The sequence below is a fragment of the Gadus macrocephalus genome, chromosome 20 (genome assembly GCF_031168955.1).
Source record: "Gadus macrocephalus chromosome 20, ASM3116895v1".
NCBI classification, from domain to species: Eukaryota; Metazoa; Chordata; class Actinopteri; order Gadiformes; family Gadidae; genus Gadus; species Gadus macrocephalus.
The window spans coordinates 14,579,013-14,597,001 of record NC_082401.1 but is presented as its reverse complement, the minus strand read 5'-3'; the positions used below and the strand labels follow the sequence as shown (position 1 = coordinate 14,597,001).

The 17,989-nt window shown below is 41.8% G+C and overlaps 2 protein-coding genes across 2 annotated transcripts in view; both read left to right on the top strand.

Moving 5' to 3' along the window:
* Positions 1–2,322, top strand: part of myo3b (myosin IIIB) — a 64,167-nt gene extending 61,845 nt beyond the window's left edge. Inside the window, 1 exon segment of the mRNA XM_060039466.1 lies at positions 858–2,322. The gene's annotated coding sequence lies outside the window, so the exon portion shown is untranslated.
* Positions 2,323–3,639: 1,317 nt separating this feature from the next.
* On the top strand, positions 3,640–6,011 carry sp5a (Sp5 transcription factor a). Its single transcript, XM_060040682.1, has 2 exons — positions 3,640–4,031; positions 4,428–6,011. Exons 1-2 carry the CDS (start codon positions 3,981–3,983, stop codon positions 5,526–5,528), a joined length of 1,152 nt encoding a protein of 383 aa, XP_059896665.1. The 5' UTR covers positions 3,640–3,980; the 3' UTR covers positions 5,529–6,011.
* Positions 6,012–17,989: the final 11,978 nt, after the last annotated feature.

Genomic DNA, 17,989 nt, shown 5'->3' with positions numbered 1-17,989 from the left:
GGGGGTGGGGGGGACGCTGACCCGTCCCGTCTGCTGCGACCCCCGGCCCAGAGCCACTCATTGCCACGGCTCTGCTGTTTGCTCTCGAATATGTGGAGCACCCCAGCTTCACAGAGACCAGAGTGGAGGAGGTGGAGGAGGAGGTGGAGGAGGTGGAGGAGGTGCACGGGGTTAGAGTTGTATCGCATTGCAGGGGGAAAATTAGTGAGACCAAAGTTGGGGTTTGTGTGTGCGCGGCGCGGGGAACAATGGCGGCTCTCTGTCAGAGAGCGACTTCAAAGGCGGCGCTGAGTGACTGCTCTGAGTTCTACTTTGTTGTAGATCACTGAGGAAATTCACAGATGTTTTCTCATACGAGACGCCATTATAGCAGCTCAAGTACCCTGTAGCCCCAAGCAACTCTGCCTCTCTCTCGCCCCCTCTCCCTCCCTCTCCCTCTCTCTCTCCCCTTCGCTCACTTTTTTTTAACTCACAAGCTCCCCCCCACACACACACACACACACACACACACCCATCGTATCTCTCATCTCTCGCGCAGGGAGACAGATGTGGAACCTGTTTTATTTCCAACCGTCCAAAGTCTTGGACAGTTGGAAAGTTGGAACGGTGCGAGTCGTTGTGACGACCGTTACTGACGCCTCTGCTCTGTCTTCGTCAACTGCCAGATCGCTGGAGGTCTCAGCCTTCCCTTGTCTCAGCATGAGAGCTTCACAAGTTCCACAGAGTTGAGGAACAAACCGGGGGAACCAGAAGAGTTATGGTTATGGACGAGGGCGGGTTATGTTAGTGGTTGTTTGTTATTAGATATTGTACTCATACATGTGTAATACAGTATGTGTTCTCTTTCTCCTCTGCAGATGGCCTTCGTCCACACTTCACCGGACCTAAAGATTGCATAATCACGCGATTTGTGATTTTGTAAATTCTATTTATTTTTTAGAAATCGCTTTTTTTTATCATTTCTTTCGTCAATGGTTGTTGTTCTTTGGGTTACGTTTTGTTTTTGGTTCATCGCTTGATATTTTATAAAAAGATTAAGAAAAAACCTTCCTGTTGCTGCTTCTACTTCCAGTAGTTCTTCGAGATTCCAGGGAATATCTTAATAAACCCATCAAAACCTTTAACATAACGTCTTACAACTTATAGGTTGCGGTGTACCCAATGTAAATATTTATGAATAAAGTTCTGAGATCAGCGACCGTCAAAGACTTTCTGTTGCACATGTATGTTAATACATAAGGAAACATGTATGTTAATATTGTGAAGATATGGAAACGTACGCACACATGTTTCCATATACAGTAATATATCCCCAGACTTTCTATTAGTCATACGTTATCCATGAACATCACAAGACCCAACGATCTCCCCATGAAATTGTGTTTCCTTATCTTTAAAGATGATTGGGATGATATTTGGATCACATGTATTCATTCACTGGCAGGGTGTTCGCTGCTAGCTTTGACTGTTTGATGTTTTAACCAAGAACTCACACAGCAGCGACAAACTTTGCTGTCTGACCTCCTTCAGCTTTTGCCGCTTCTTTGGGATAATCTCGGTCAGAAAAGAGACTCTCAAACCAAGTTACAATTGATTTTGTCGTGTACGGTATTTATGGGTCCTCCTGGATGTGTCAAAATAACAGTGTACCCCTGAAGAAATACTGTGTATAACATTAGCGCCATTGTAACGGTTGTTTCATGGGTATAAATCTCAATCTGTAATTCAATCCCATGAGTTTGGGCAGGGAGCACAAACACAGGGGGAGGATGAGAAACCATCGACAGACGTAGAAATGTTTGTTGTAAAAGAATAAGATCAAACAAAAGACCTGTAAAGTCTCTGACAATGTGCTTTATATAACATTAAGGTTTGCATCCCAATGAGCATGTGTCCTGTTTGGTTGGAGAGTTATGGCGCGGCGATGTTTTTATGGGCCTTCAGGGCCGCCCATGTCATTTGTTGATAAATAAGTGTGATTTGATTTGTTTTCTCACTGAGAGTCAAGGACTTCAGTTTTTTGTTTGCCTTTGAAACTGAAACTTTTTGCCTGTTCACCGTTTGTATCGCGATGTCAATGTGTATGTTGTTACGAATCACCTTTTAATTACTTGTTTTTATTAAAGAGAGATGAACAAACTGAATCCAAAACACAATGTTTTAAAGGGTTTAAAAACAATTGTGTTATAGTAAACTTCCACAAAACCACAAAACAGATCAGAAGATGATATCTATGTTTAAGTAAAACACTGAAGCGCACAGCAATTGTAATAAATACACCATTAATAGCACTGCCCACTTGTGTTGTCATGTTTGTCCAATTCCTCTACCTCGTTTTTATTAAATGTTTGGCTTCAAAACAAAACCCTTTAACACACACAAAAAAGCTCATATTCTGCCTCTTGAGTGTGATTGAAACCCTTCTGATCCACAATGGGGGAACAGCTTCGTGCTCTAGCACTCCTCTTTAGCTAGTAGTATTTAGTAGTTAAACATGGTTCTTCCAGCACCAGCAGGACTCTCCCCTCCCCCTCTCTCTCCCTCTGTCTCCCTCATGACTGTGTAGAGCCGTGGGAGAGACTGGGAACATTAATCCCTTCAAAGGAACAGATCTAATTCAAAATCTGCCGCCCCAAACTAGTGGGGAGAGGACAGTTGATTGTTTCTGCAGGGGAGCGGGATAAAGATCACAGAATTGATATATAAAACTATACAACAACTTCCCCTGCTGCGGTTTGAGTAGACTGGTGTACGTTTTGAAATGGGAATTTGACATTGTGGTAGAAAATATTTTGCTTTACATTCAAAGTTTGATTATTGCTTATTTTGTGCGAATTTCGTTTCCAACACCGGTTGTTTATGTTGTGAAACTATTAGAATGCTCAGAGATGGTTCAGCGTCTTCTTTTCGTCTGTCTTTCGAGATCCTTCCTCCCGGACCTCTTGAACTGACAAGTTGTTAAAAGACAAAAACACGCAACACACAATGGAGACGTCAGCCATTCACGGCGCTGCTTCTGACACCTGAATCAGGGGAGAGCTATTGTGCCGTTCCTCATGTCATGTTAAGTAGCATGTTGGACAAATTTAAATGAGCTGCTTAGAGTAATCTATGAGTTATCGCCTGTCGTGGCATTGTTCGACTAAAATGTTAATGATCAGGAAAATTTAACATCATCGCTGCAGTCTGCAACAAGCCAAGGTGAAACATAAATCATGAAGTCAGAACACCCTAATTGAATGTTAATAGCAATGTTGCAGTTAAAAGACGAGAGACGCAATTATATTCATATTACCAACGTAAAAAGAATGCTAATTATAAGACATGAGAAGTATTTTTTTTGCATGACTTGATATTGTGTCTCTTCTATCAAAACCAGCCCGGCGCACGTGGAGAGATCTCCAGTGATAACAACGTCACATTGTCACGCAGAGTTGCTGCTACAAATCCTTAATTACAAAGCGAGGATCAGATGACTCTGGCAGCCAATACCGGCGTCTCCAGGCGGCACGGGGGTCTTTGATCAAGAAAATCCAATTATTTGTGTATATACATTTCCCACATAGTGATTACTTCATTAATTGTCCCGCCTTTATCTCCTCCCTTCCCATCCCCCTCTAATAATCAGCTCTTTTATCCAGCCCAACAAACACACCATAGGAGCTTTGTGGATTCAAAGGATTTGCTTTCCCTTCTCAAAGAGCCGCTATTCTTTGATGATTGGGCAGCGGCAAACTTCAAAGTAATAAATCTTATTTCTGACTGGCTGGCGGCCCAACAAAGTCCTTATCAAATTCTAAGAAGTGATCCCTCACTCTTCAGATAGTCCAGGGATATCTGGCGGAGAGGAAGCAACTCAGAGTGAAGCCTTTGCGCGACAAGATATACTTTTTTTTACTACAAATATATAGGCCTACATATTTATCTCAATTAGTTTTTATTTCGATTTGCTCCTTGTCGAGAGGAGGACGCGTTGCACCATGGCAGCAGTGGCTGTACTAAGGAACGAGACGCTCCACGCTTTTCTCCAGGTTTGTGGCAAAGTTTTTGTGGACTTTATTGCGGAATTGTAAACGCGGTTGAACATGTTGGAGCGGTGGGATTATGCGGATTGTGAGCACGGAGGGTGCTATTTTGACTAGTTTTAATGGACTATTAATCACATGAATAGACGGTATTCAATGATTCTGTTTGGAATAGTTTTCCCTTATTACTCGTTTTTAAATCGTCGAAGAATATAGTCTGAAGTGTAGGTTATTGAATAGTCTGTTCGTTGAAGTCTATTCAAAAGTTTTCCTTTCAAATCTATATTTAATTACAAGCGAACCTTATCTTATTGCGTTGTCCTGACGATTTAGACGTTGCTTCTGAACTGGGTGAGCAGGGATGCACAATATTAATCTTTAACATGTGTTTGGTTTATTTAGGATCGCACTCCGAACTCTTCCCCGGAGAACTGCAAACACTCTCCCCTGGCTCTCCTGGCGGCCACTTGTAACCGGATCGGGCACCACCACCACCACCACGGATCGAATCCCGCCGATTTCCTCCAGGTGCCTTATGACCCCACACTGAGCTCTCCGTCGCGTTTGTTTCACCCGTGGAGTAACGAAGGGAATCACCAGACCGCTCTTTCCAGCAGCAATTCCACTTTCGGACTACCTTCCAAGCCCCAGCTGTCCGCGCACATCCAGAGCTCCTTCAGCTCCCACCACCACGAGCTACCGCTCACCCCTCCGGCAGACCCCTCGTATCCCTATGACTTCTCCCCGGTCAAGATGCTCCCCTGCTCGATGCAGTCCCTGCAGTCCACCTGCCCCCCCACCTACGTCCCCGCGGTCACTTACGCAGCCCCGGCTCCCATCGCGCCCTCGATGCCCAGCTTTGTGACGGGACACTCCGGCCTCATGCACCAGCAGCAGCGCCAGCTGTCCCCCAACCACGGGGAGGATATCCCGTGGTGGAGCCTCCAGCAGGGGGGCCATGTGAGCCACCCGTCGTCCCTCGGCCACCACCGGTTCCAGCTGCAGCGGGGCTTGGTGCTCGGACATACGGACTTTGCGCAATACCAGACGCAGATTGCCGCGTTACTGCACACCAAGTCCCCTCTCGCCTCTGCCCGGCGGTGCAGGAGGTGCAGGTGTCCGAACTGCCAGTCGTCGACCTCCAGCGACGAGCCCGGGAAGAAGAAACAGCACATATGTCACATCCCGGGCTGCGGGAAAGTTTACGGCAAGACGTCGCACCTGAAGGCGCACCTGAGGTGGCACTCGGGGGAGCGGCCGTTTGTGTGCAACTGGCTCTTCTGTGGCAAGAGCTTCACCAGGTCGGACGAGCTGCAGAGACACCTGAGGACTCATACGGGGGAGAAGCGCTTCGTGTGCCCGGACTGTTGCAAAAGGTTCATGCGGAGCGACCACTTGGCAAAGCACGTGAAAACGCACCAGAACAAAAAGAGCAAATGCCACGAAAAGACGTCGTGCCTCGACCACCGTGTGAAACGGGAAGACCCCAGGAATATGTTGTAACACGTAGAGTAGAAGTTCATTAGTGCAATACAGGTTCTATATTAGTAAGGTCAGCTGTCCCATGCCCTTCCTTCCTAGAGTATTTGGTTTATTTCTTACTGATACTAGTTGTTTTTTCTTGAACATTGTGGGTCTTCCAGGGCTTATTCTAGTCTAGTTGGCCTACTTTTGTTTCTGTATATAGTCTCATAAAAAATATTTTGGGATTCAACCCCCCCAAAAAACTTCTAAAATAATTCATGAGCTCATGAGTTTGGATTCAGTGTCTATATCATATCCAGCGAGACAAGTGTGCAGCTTGTGTTTGGACCGTTGTCTTCGGTGGAAGATCTCCCTCATATGTAAATTATATTTAATAGCTTTTGTTGAATGAAAGTGTCCGTTGTTTGCTCCATTATGGGGTGCTCTTAGCATGCTCTTGGAAAGATCTGCTATTGTTGAAATGACCCAAATACTGTGTGAGAATAAAGATTATAACATTTTCCTCATCGCACAATAATTTGTTTCCATGACTCTTGCCGGAAGAGGATGTGAAGTTGAGATGTCAGCAATCCGTCACCTTATCCATGAAGAAAGTTAGTTTCATGATCATTTCATTGGTGTAAGCTGGAGCAGCAAACAATGGTGTAGGAATCAACACAGATCAAACCCTTCAGTTGTCAAAATCCCAGAACTTTATTAGATTGTGAATGCGTGGGAATTTGAGAACACTCAATATGAACTCAAGGTTTTTCTTGAAGTTGGACACTGGTTTATGTCGAGAAACTTGTGTGCAGAAGTTATTCAGCTCACTTATAACCTTTGATAATAGTATATTATCTTGCTTTACTAAAAAATATTTCAATTTAGTCACAGCAGATGTTTATATCTCAAAAGGCTGAGGATAATCAATAATCATTACAAAATCCAAAACAACAAACCTAACTTGAAATTGCAGAATTTTAGGAATGGTAAGCAGGTTATTTTATTATAAATTTTTCACACCGATGATACAAATATTCGATATTTCCAGTTAGAAAAATGTGCAGCATAATGTAAAGCGGGCATTATTACATGGTCTCCACACACTCGGAGAAAGAAGCAGTGTAGTTTATTGTTTAATACCTGGATTAACCTGTGAGAGGAAGGGTCCAGCTGTCACCACAGCGACCAGGTTACTAGATGTTTAGTTGAGGAGTGTTGGATGTGTGATGCTCTCATTCCATCTGAAAGGAAATCCTTCACAGGATGAGTTGAATAGATCATGTATGTTATGTTGATATTCAGATAATTTAGTTTACCACCAACAGGCAGCCACTGTAAACGTTTTGAAACCCACTGTGGCCTATTACAGGCCTACATATATTGTAAATATTACACATTTATCCTTCTAATGTTAATAGTGATAGTCTCTTTATTGAGGTACTGTTTTAATGCATTAACAGGTGGAAATGTCAAGCACTAATAGCATACGGTTTGATTACTCCACACACATCTGATCATTTGTCATTATTTAATGCGATGGGTGGCAAAGGATTGCAAGTCTTAAATTATTAATAGCGTTTCAAACTTTGAACACTTAACTTCACTTTACATCACTTTGGTTTTTCCTCTACCTAAGAGCGCTGTAGTCATGGAAACACCTCTTCAGTGGACTTAGGCAACAGTAAAGTCTGACCTGAGATACAAACAGAGCCGCACATGCACAAATCCATGCACACACACACACACACACACACACACACACACACACACACACACACACACACACACACACACACACACACACATGCACATACCCTTGCTTGAGGTTGTACAACAATTTATATCAAAAAGTTTGAACAGTAAGATCAGAGTTCATATTGATTGATGTTTTTTACGTTAAATTCCATGTTGTTTTTTAGCCGCTTGGCCGACAATGATCAAAGAGCGCTTCATATTATCCTATCACAACAGATCGCACACCGAAGAGGGAGGACTGCAAGGGTGGACCAGGCCACAATTAGTGCTGAGTGCCGAGTGTTGCCTCCCATGATGTGGTCCAACCCCACCATGGGCCTTTAGGTTCCAAACCCACCAGGAGAAGATCTGTCTGTGGTCCTCATGACGGCCTTATCCTGTTGTACTTCTAACCACTAAACATGTGCATGTCTTCAACAGTGGTCTGATGCGCAGTAAGGCAATTACAGATATATACAAACTCTTGTAAAAAACGAGGTGAAAGTTATCATTAAGCTCCATTGAGTGAATCGATTGGGAATCATGTGGTGAGTTGCATCACTGTCTGGCAGTGCTACAGAGATGTCCTTACACCCTTCATGTTTGGTTGGCAATTGCCTTCAAAAGCTCCGTATGTATGAGGTCATCCAGGAACTCTGTTGTACAGATGCTGCGAACTTCAGCGATTCCACTCGGTTCAACTGCGAGGTCTCAACCTCAACAGCGCCCCCTATCGTAGGGTAGAAGGTATCTCCATAATAAATGCCTCGTATTATTTTTTCGTCACACACACCGGCACACAACACTCCACTAATAGGAAGTGTGGAGGATGTGTATTTATTTGATGAAGCGGTTTATTGGATTCGTTGGATAGATTTAGTTTCTATATTTGGAAAAAAGCACTGATTCACATACTGTTCTGGAGAGAGGGATTTGGCGACTTCGTCAAAGGATTGCATTATGTTAGACACATCAAGCATATATCACATCCAGATCATATTTTTACATTTCAATTATAAATCATTAAATATAATACTTCTGACGCAATAATTTTCGTATTTGGATATTTGTTTTGTCAATGATTAATTAGAACAAAGGAGAAGAATAAATTAAGCTGCAAAGAAGATACCTAAACATGAATCAGCCCCATTTGACTTTCTCAAATGCTATGATCCTTTATGTAGAAGACTTTAAACATGATCCAGAGCCTTTCTTTAAATGTTATGATCCCCTAAATAGAAGGAGACTTTCTAAAACCTGTATAGTGTTGTATATGTAGGCATTCGCACAGGGACGCGGGAAGTGGGGGTGCTTAGGGTGCTGCAGCACACCCCCCCCCCCTGGCGGCCTCTGGCTGTAACTGCAAGTGAGAAGGTCTTATGAACAAATCAATACTTTTTTATTTTTTTTTAATAATTTTATCATACAACATGATTTTTCATTTAATTATTGACATCCACCCTTTTTATGATATTTATCATATTATCATTTCATTTTATTTAGAACATTGTCTGAGTAGGCTGACGTAGGCTATGACGCACAACGCAGAACTGTCGATAGCTGAATATCGTACTATGCTGATTTTACATAAGCATGTTGGTGTTCAACATCTGTTGTAGTGAACATTCTAAAACTGGTGTAAAATGTTGCTGCCATATTAATAGACACGTTGAATGTTATCGTTATGATTCTGGAATCCTGCACGTAAACTGGTTGGCAAAAAAAGAGCAAAGACGGACGGTTCACTTGACGGAGAAACCGTCACTTTCCTCATATCAGACAACTCGTAACTCTGGATGAAAATTAAGGCTTTCTTTTATTGTCACTCTGCTTTTAAACCTTTAGAAATAACCTCCTAAATCCTTGTTATAACGCTGTGTATAATCCCGGACCGCAACAGCTTGTCGGCATGTTGTTAGTGTGTGAAATTCAGCACAGTATCAGCCGAGTTGACTCTAATTTCCACATTGTTTACTTGCTGACGTTTGTGAATAACAGTGGCTAGTTGGCAGAACTCTTTTTACACACCAGTAGAGTGTTTATCAGAGCGGAGCCCTGAATGTTGCGCAGCATTTATTATGACGTCATTATATAGACTCTCTCTCAGCACCCCCCCCCCCCCCTTGGACTGACTTCCCGCGTCCCTGGTGTTACCCCCTATGTTTTATTCGATACTTTTCAACAGTGTTACCCCTTATGGGTTTTTCATGACCACAGATAAAAAATGAGTTTTCTTTACGTTTCATTTGATAAAAACGACAGTGTTACCCCTTGTGTTTTTTTCATGACGACCGATAAAAAACAACAGTGTTACCCCTTATGTTTTTATTCATGACGACCAATAAAAAACAACAGTGTTAACCCCCTTATGTTTTTTTTCATGACGACCAATAAAAAAAGGAACAGTGTTACCCCTTATGTTTTTTTTCATGACGACCAATAAAAAAAGGAACAGTGTTACCCCTTATGGTTTTTTTCGTGACTACCAAAGAAAAACGACAGTGTCACCCCTCATGTTTCATTTGATAAAAACGACAGTGTTACACTGTCGTTTTTTATTGGTCGTCATGAAAAAAAACATAAGGGGTAACACTGTCGTTTTTTATTGGTCGTCATGAAAAAAAACGACAGTGTTACCCCTTATATTTTATTTGACAAAGACAACAGTGTTACCCTTTAATCATGACCAATTTTCATGATTGGTCGTCATGAAAAAAAACATAAGGGGTAAGACTGCTGTTTTTTATTGGTCGTCATGAAAAAAAACATAAGGGGTAACACTGTCATTTTTTATTGGTCGTCATGAAAAGAAACGACAGTGTTACCCCTTGTTTTTATTCATGACGACCAATAAAAAACAACAGTGTTACCCCCTTTATGTTTTTATTCATGACGACCAATAAAAATCAACAGTGTTACCCCTTATGTTTTTATTCATGACGACCAATAAAAAACAACAGTGTTACCCCTTATGTTTTTTTTCATGACGACCAATAAAAAAAGGAACAGTGTTACCCCTTATGTTTTTTTTCATGACGACCAATAAAAAAAGGAAGTGTTACCCCTTATGGTTTTTTTCGTGACTACCAAAGAAAAACGACAGTGTCACCCCTCATGTTTCATTTGATAAAAACGACAGTGGTCGTCATGAAAAAAAACGACAGTGTTACCCCTTATATTTTATTTGACAAAGACAACAGTGTTACCCCTTATGTTTTTTTTCATGACGACCAATAAAAAACAACAGTGTTACCCCTTATGTTTTCTTTCATGACGACCAATAAAAAACAACAGTGTTACCCCTTATGTTTCCTTTCATGACGACCAATAAAAAACAACAGTGTTACCCCTTATGTTTCATTTGATAAAAACGACAGTGTTACCCCTCATGTTTCATTTGATAAAAACGACAGTGTTACCCCTTGTGTTTTTTTTCATGACGACCAAAGAAAAACGACAGTGTTACCCCCTATGTTTCATTTGATAAAAACGACAGTGTTACCCCTCATGTTTCATTTGATAAAAACGACAGTGTTACCCCTTGTGTTTTTTTTCATGACGACCAAAGAAAAAAAACAGTGTCACCCCCTATGTTTTATTTGATAAATATCAACAGTGTTTTCCCCTTATATTTATTTCATGACGGCCGATAAAAAACGACAGAGTTACCCCTCATGTTTTTTCCATGTTGACCAATAAAAAACGACAGTGACACCCCTGTCAACGTTTTTGCAGGGATCGGAACATGAGCTGTTTAGAGTGTTAACCTCCGAACTTAAAAATGCACCATCAAGAAACCGATTAAAGTCATCACAAAGGTTATACTTGACTTAATAATTCGCATGAAATAGAGAAAAGAAATCAACCGGACTTGAACACCGGTCTCCAGGGGGTTAGGCAGAGTGCACCCCACTGCACCACTGAGGCGATGACAATACACAATAATCAATCATCATTAAAGAGGATATACATGACATTAAAATGTATGTGTGTCTTTCTATTATTTCCCTTATTTTTTTTTTCAAGACGACAAATAATAAACAACAGTGTTACCCCTTATGTTTTTTTTCATGACGACCAAAAAAAACAACAGTGTTACCCCCTTTATGTTTTTTTTCATGACGACCAATAAAAAACAACAGTGTTACCCCTTATGTTTCTTTTCATGACGACCAATAAAAAACAACAGTGTTACCCCTTACGTTTTTTTCATGACGACCAATAAAAAACGACATGGTTACCCCTTATGTTTTTTTTCATGACGACCAATAAAAAACAACAATGTTACCCCTTATGTTTTTTTTCATGACGACCAATAAAAAAAGGAACAGTGTTACCCCTTATGTTTTTTTTCATGACGACCAATAAAAAAAGGAACAGTGTTACCCCTTATGTTTTTTTTCGTGACTACCAAAGAAAAACGACAGTGTCACCCCTCATGTTTCATTTGATAAAAACGACAGTGTTACAGTGTCGTTTTTTATTGGCCGTCATGAAAAAAAACATAAGGGGTAACATTGTCGTTTTTATTGGTCGTCATGAAAAAAAACATAGGGGGTAAGACTGCTGTTTTTTATTGGTCGTCATGAAATAAACATAAGGGGTAACACTGTCGATATTTATCAAATAAAACATAGGGGGTAACACTGTTGTTTTTCTTTGGTCGTCATGAAAAAAAACGACAGTGTTACCCCTTGTTTTTTTCATGATGACTGATAAAAAACGACAGTGTTACCCCTTATATTTTATTTGACAAAGACAACAGTGTTACCCCTTATGTTTTTTTTCATGACGACCAATAAAAAACAACAGTGTTACCCCTTATGTTTTCTTTCATGACGACCAATAAAAAACAAGTGTTACCCCTTATGGTTTTTTTCATGACGACCAAAGAAAAACGACAGTGTTACCCCTTATGTTTCATTTGATAAAAACGACAGTGTTACCCCTCATGTTTCATTTGATAAAAACGACAGTGTTACCCCTTGTGTTTTTTTTCATGACGACCAAAGAAAAACAACAGTGTCACCCCCTATGTTTTATTTGATAAATATCAACAGTGTTTTCCCCTTATATTTATTTCATGACGGCCGATAAAAAACGAGTTACCCCTCAGGTTTTTTCCATGTTGACCAATAATAAACGACAGTGGCACCCATGTCGACGTTTTTGCAGGGATCGGAACATGAGCTGTTTAGAGTGTTAACCTCCGAACTTAACAATGCACCATCAAGACACCGGTTAAAATCATCACAAAGGTTATACTTGAATTTATAATTCACATGAAATAGAGATAAGAAACTTCCAATAGACGTCATCAACCGGACTTGAACCCCGGTCACCAGGGGGTTAGGCAGAGTGCACCCCACTGCACCACTGAGGCAATGACAATACACAATAATCAATCATCATTAAAGAGGATATACATGACATTAAAATGTATGTGTATTTCTATTATTTCCCTTATGTTTTTTTTCAAGACGACCAATAAAAAACGACAGTGTTACCCCTTACATTTTTTTCATGACGACCAATAAAAAACGACAGTGTTACCCCTTAGGTTTTTTTTCATGACGACCACTAAAAAACAACAGTGTTACCCCTTATGCTTTTTTTCATGACGACCAATAAAAAACAACAGTGTTACCCAGGGACGCGGGAAGTGGGGGTGCTTTGGGTGCTGCAGCGGCCCCTGGCTGTAACTGCAAGTGAGAAAGTTTTCTGAACAAATCAATACTTTTTTTTTGTTAATTTTATCATACAACATGATTTTTCATTAAATTATTGACATCCACCCTTTTTATGATATTTATCATATTATCGGTACTATGCTGATTTTACATAAGCATGTTGGTGTTCAACATCTGTTGTAGTGAACCTTCTAAAACTGGTGTAAAATGTTGCTGCCATATTAATAGACACGTTGAATGTTATCGTTTTGATTCTGGAATCCCGCACGTAAACTGGTTGGCAAAAAAAGAGCAAAGACGGGCGGTTCACTTGACGGAGAAATCGTCACCTTCCTCATATCAGACAACTCGTAAGTCTGGATGAAAATTAAGGCTTTCTATTATTGTCACTTTCCTTTGTAAACCTTTAGAAATAACCTCCTGAATCCTTGTTATAACGCTGTGTATAATCCCGGACCGCAACAGCTTGTCGGCATGTTGTTAGTGTGTGAAATTCAGCCCAGTATCAGCCGAGTTGACTCTAATTTCCACATTGTTTATTTGCTAACGTTTGTGAATAACAGTGGCTAGTTGGCAGAACTCTTTTTACACACCAGTAGAGTGTTTATCAGAGCGGATCCCTGAATGTGACGTCACCCCTCATCTCGTCTCTGTAAACAACGGATGTTGCGCAGCATTTATTATGACGCCATTATATAGATTCTCTCTCAGCACCCCCCCCTCGGACTGACTTCCCGCGTCCCTGCATTCGCATGTCACATGTATAGGCCTACAGTTAAGTAGCCACAATAATGAACAGAGGCGTACACTGATAATGCAGTCACATAATCCGGGCTCCACCTTCATCACTGCAGAGTGTGTGGAGGTTGGCTGGTTGGCTGGCAGCCTCACCTGGCCCGAGTCAGACTGATTGGACTCTGATGCTGCACACCTGATGCACATTTAGCAATCAATGTGCAAAGGTCAGGCATCACCCCACACACTCAATAGCGCTCCTGCTGCATGGCAACATGGAGCACCAGGTAGCATTGTCGATCAACTTTGCAATAAACCGTATCACCATCCCCTGTTCTTCTCTGGAGGGGCCCAGTAAAAGTCACCTATAGGGGGCGAGTAGCATAGACACATTGTTGCTCCAATCACATCACCATCCCGAGCGTCCAGACGAACAACCAGTATTCAGGCATGGGGGGGGGTTTGCTTTCCACTGAGGCTTCCGATGCCAGCAATGTTAAATGATACTATTACAAATAGTACTTAGCGTTGTCCTAGCTATCTTTTTGTATACGGGGAATGGGTTAACCTAGAAATTGTAAGTGCTTGGCACTTGGTTCTATGAACATCCTTACTGTACCGGCAGAGATATATTGTTGTTTCTCTTTCTTCTGACAAATGTATAAGGTAAGTTGTTCTGTATAAAAGCGTCTGCTAAATGCCCTAAATATATAGGTAAATGTAGCAACGTCCACCATATAGGCCTCACTATTGGAAGAGTGATCATATTAGATCATATTCAGTAAACTTGTCTAATTATCGTCTCATTATGACATGATCTTGGTGAAATAATGGAAGTGAGGCAACATCCAAGAAACCAGAGTTGTTCAAGTCATTCCTGTGTGACATAAACCATGGTTTTGCGTATGTATTATCAAGTCTGGGGACTAGTGAATGTTTGTGAGACTTGAATGTTTATGATTATGTTAAGTATTGAGCAAAGACACACCCTAAAGTGTTCATCATGCTCGCTAAAACATGTACTTTACTAGCCTTCACTGTTCCCGTGACAATATGTCCGTCCTCCAAAGGAGAAGAGTCGATCTCAATAAGTCACCAACCACACTAGTTATTAATCATTCATCACAGCTCCATTGACTGTCTGTTGGAGCCTCCACCAGACAGTCAATCACAGCCCTGGATCTGAAGCAGCTTCTGTAGGAGTATGAGACCGACCAAGACAGTGGGGGCTTGAAGCTCAGAACTTAGAGCTCAGTCCAGAGTCAACGTGTAGGCGCCCTGCTGACACTGCAGCCCCTGTAGTTGAAGTGTGATGTAGCAATGGCAACGGCTCAAAGCCTGGGCTGTGTTCCAGTCACATGACACCATGTTTAAAAATAACCGTTGTGATTGAACGATTGTGAGGTAAACGGCAGAACCCAAAATTATTGAAGTGCGCAATGATTTTTTTTTCAACAATGTTTGGTATAGTGCGATAAAACGATTTGTATGACTTACCTATCAACACTTTGTTCCATATTTGAATAATATTATTAGCGTTCTTTAAGATTTAGATATATGTAGATTTTTGGGGGTTATCTCATCACACTCATTGTGTTATGACTTTATGAGTCATGAAGACATGTTTTCCCTTTGTTTAATTACTCCTTTGATTTTTAAGTCATTAACATTTTTATTTGAAAATTACAGAATTAAGCTTTCATATTTTAAATAGCCTTTAAGGGAAGGGTGCTGGATGTTTGGACCGTGCAAATTTGGTAAATTGGATTCCAAGTTTGCCTTGTTTTAGTCGGGCAAAGGAAACAAAGCCCCTGATGGGATATTTTCATCATCATTTCTCTTTCTACAATATACATTTCTAAATGCATCTATTTTTGTATTCATTTATATAACTTTAAAGCTGCTATAGGTAAGATTAATGAGTAATTATTTGAGGGTAATTTGTTATAAATGGTTCAGTCATCCGTCAGCTATTAGGGAGTGAAACGCTCTGTGAAAATATCAGTCCCAGTCGACTGTGCCGGGCCCGGCTCTGTGTTTTAGACGATTTAGATTGTAGAATGCTCCCGTCTCTGCACAAATCAGGGCATCTGGTCCAAGATTGGTTCAGGGAATCCATCTTACCTGTCGATCAAATTGAGGTGAACTGCAACATTTCTCGGGAGGGATGAAGCAGAGAGGGGGGTTATCTTCAAAATCTTGCTCTCATCTCGCTCTCTCTCTCTCCTTCCATCTCTCAAACATGACCTACAGCAGCTTAATCTCTACTGTTGACATTAGCGGGGGTCTGGGCCCCACAGATAGTCCAGACCAGCTCATGTAGGCCGCTTGGATGTATTATATTTCCCCTTACCTTGATGGTCGGCCCACACCTTCAGCTCAGCTGGGTGTCCAGGCGCCGTCAATGGTAATTAACATACAGGGCTAACGTAGACGGCTAGATTTGAATGCTAAACTTCTCTGTGCCCAAACACCTACTGTCATTGCTCCATGCAGTGCTCTGCTAATGGTTAAATTCAATTCCTGTAATATGCATATAATAGCAAGAAATATAGAGTTAATTAAATCAAAACCAATCAGGTGAATTCCTAAAACAAAGAGCCAAATCAAAGCATTGTGAGAGAGGAAACGGCCTCTGATACAAGCTATGATTTCCCCAAAGAGAACCGGCTCTGTTATCAGTTCACACAGAACAATAGTGGCAACAGACAATAGTCATTCATAGATTTGTTTACTGGTTTGATACCTTTGTTTGCATGTCATTCAACACAAAAAGTACCTTCAGTCTGCGACCCTTGAATTCTGGCCAAGGGTTTGCCACGGTTTAAAACTAATTAGGCCTACCTCATTGTATTTCTCTGGCTGTGGTTAAGTTCACATGTCACTTGTTCATGTTTACCTCATCAGCTTGAATCTTTGGAATACCATTTCTGGTCACACTCTTCACCTTGACACATTCAAAAGTTGTTGATGGGTGATCAGGTTTTCGATCGCTGTCAAGTCCCCGTCGGGTGTACGGGTGCCTGACTGAGTCAAAAGACGGCAGTGAGGAGCAGCTCTGAGGACGCGAGGTGATGGCCGCTGACGCACTGAGACCCCCTGGAGGCGCCGTCTGACAGCTGGGAGCTCAGAGCTGACACCGTCTCACCACAGAGGAGAGAAGAGGCTTTCTCACAACTCTGACACTTCCCAGGCTCTTGTCTTGAAAGTATAATAGTAAGAGTCGGCCGGTAGAAGATTTGGTCGAACAGTAGGCTAGTGAAAAAAGCTGAATAAAGCAAATTATGCATAGACACATATTAACTGAATTAACTGAAGATAATAGATATTAAAGATAACTCATGCCTCGCGCGCGCACACACGCACACGCACACGCACACGCGCACACACACACACACACACACACACACACACACACACACACACACACACACACACACACACACACACACACACACACACACACACACACACACACACACACACACACACACACACACACAAACATAACATTTTCGCTGGTTCTGGCAATGAGCTTTTTGCTCCACCTGGTGGTGATTGATTGGTATTACTGCATAGCCAGTGCTGCCTTTCTTGTCAGCCGGTACTGTCAGCTGCAAATTACATAAAACTACCATCTCATTTGTTGGTGTGTTGGTCATTAAGCATACGATGGCGTCTACCGCAACAGTGGAAGGGACTGGTTCTGGGGGCCCATGTACGAACGTGTGCTGCACTGGTGCTGAACCAGTGCTGAAAACATTAACTCACACCTTACCTCTTTAAAAGGTAAACAACACGGCGTCTGCTTTTACTATGTGGACGCCAATCCCTGAGTGTCGACCGGGCCTCGACAGATCGGCAATCATGCGTTATCAAAGAGGAAGAAGAAGGTCTAAAACAGCATTGTGGATCTGTACTCCTCCCTGGCGCTTTGCGGTTCATTGTATGTACCCAGGACGCGCACCCGTGGATCTGCGGTGTTATGATGAGCTGTTGCTGATTAATAGGTCGGATGGTAATAGCTTTCAGAAGTTATTTCAGGGATGGCCCATTTGTGTCGTGTTCTTCTGGGAGAGTCATTTGTGGTTCCTTACTGCCACCTTGTGGTCTGATGCATGACCTCGCCTGTCTGTCGCCTCGAAACCATTCACCTGCCTTTGGATAGCGGCTGGAAATAAGGGGTTTGAGGCAGAACGAATAGGCATCGACGCCGGTTTAAACACAATGCTCTGGATGACACGAGAAAAAACACAACATATTTTTGGAGAACGTAATTCTTTCAATGTGGATCAATGGAGGATCGCTCTGTTGTGGTCTCATTCTCATATCTCATTC

Bases quoted from the DNA above. Each gene is read 5' to 3' on its own strand.
- sp5a (XM_060040682.1), top strand. From the start codon at position 3,981: ATGGCAGCAGTGGCTGTACTAAGGAACGAGACGCTCCACGCTTTTCTC. The intron at 4,032-4,427 runs GTTTGTGGCAAA...TGGTTTATTTAG, and splicing joins CGCTCCACGCTTTTCTCCAG to GATCGCACTCCGAACTCTTC.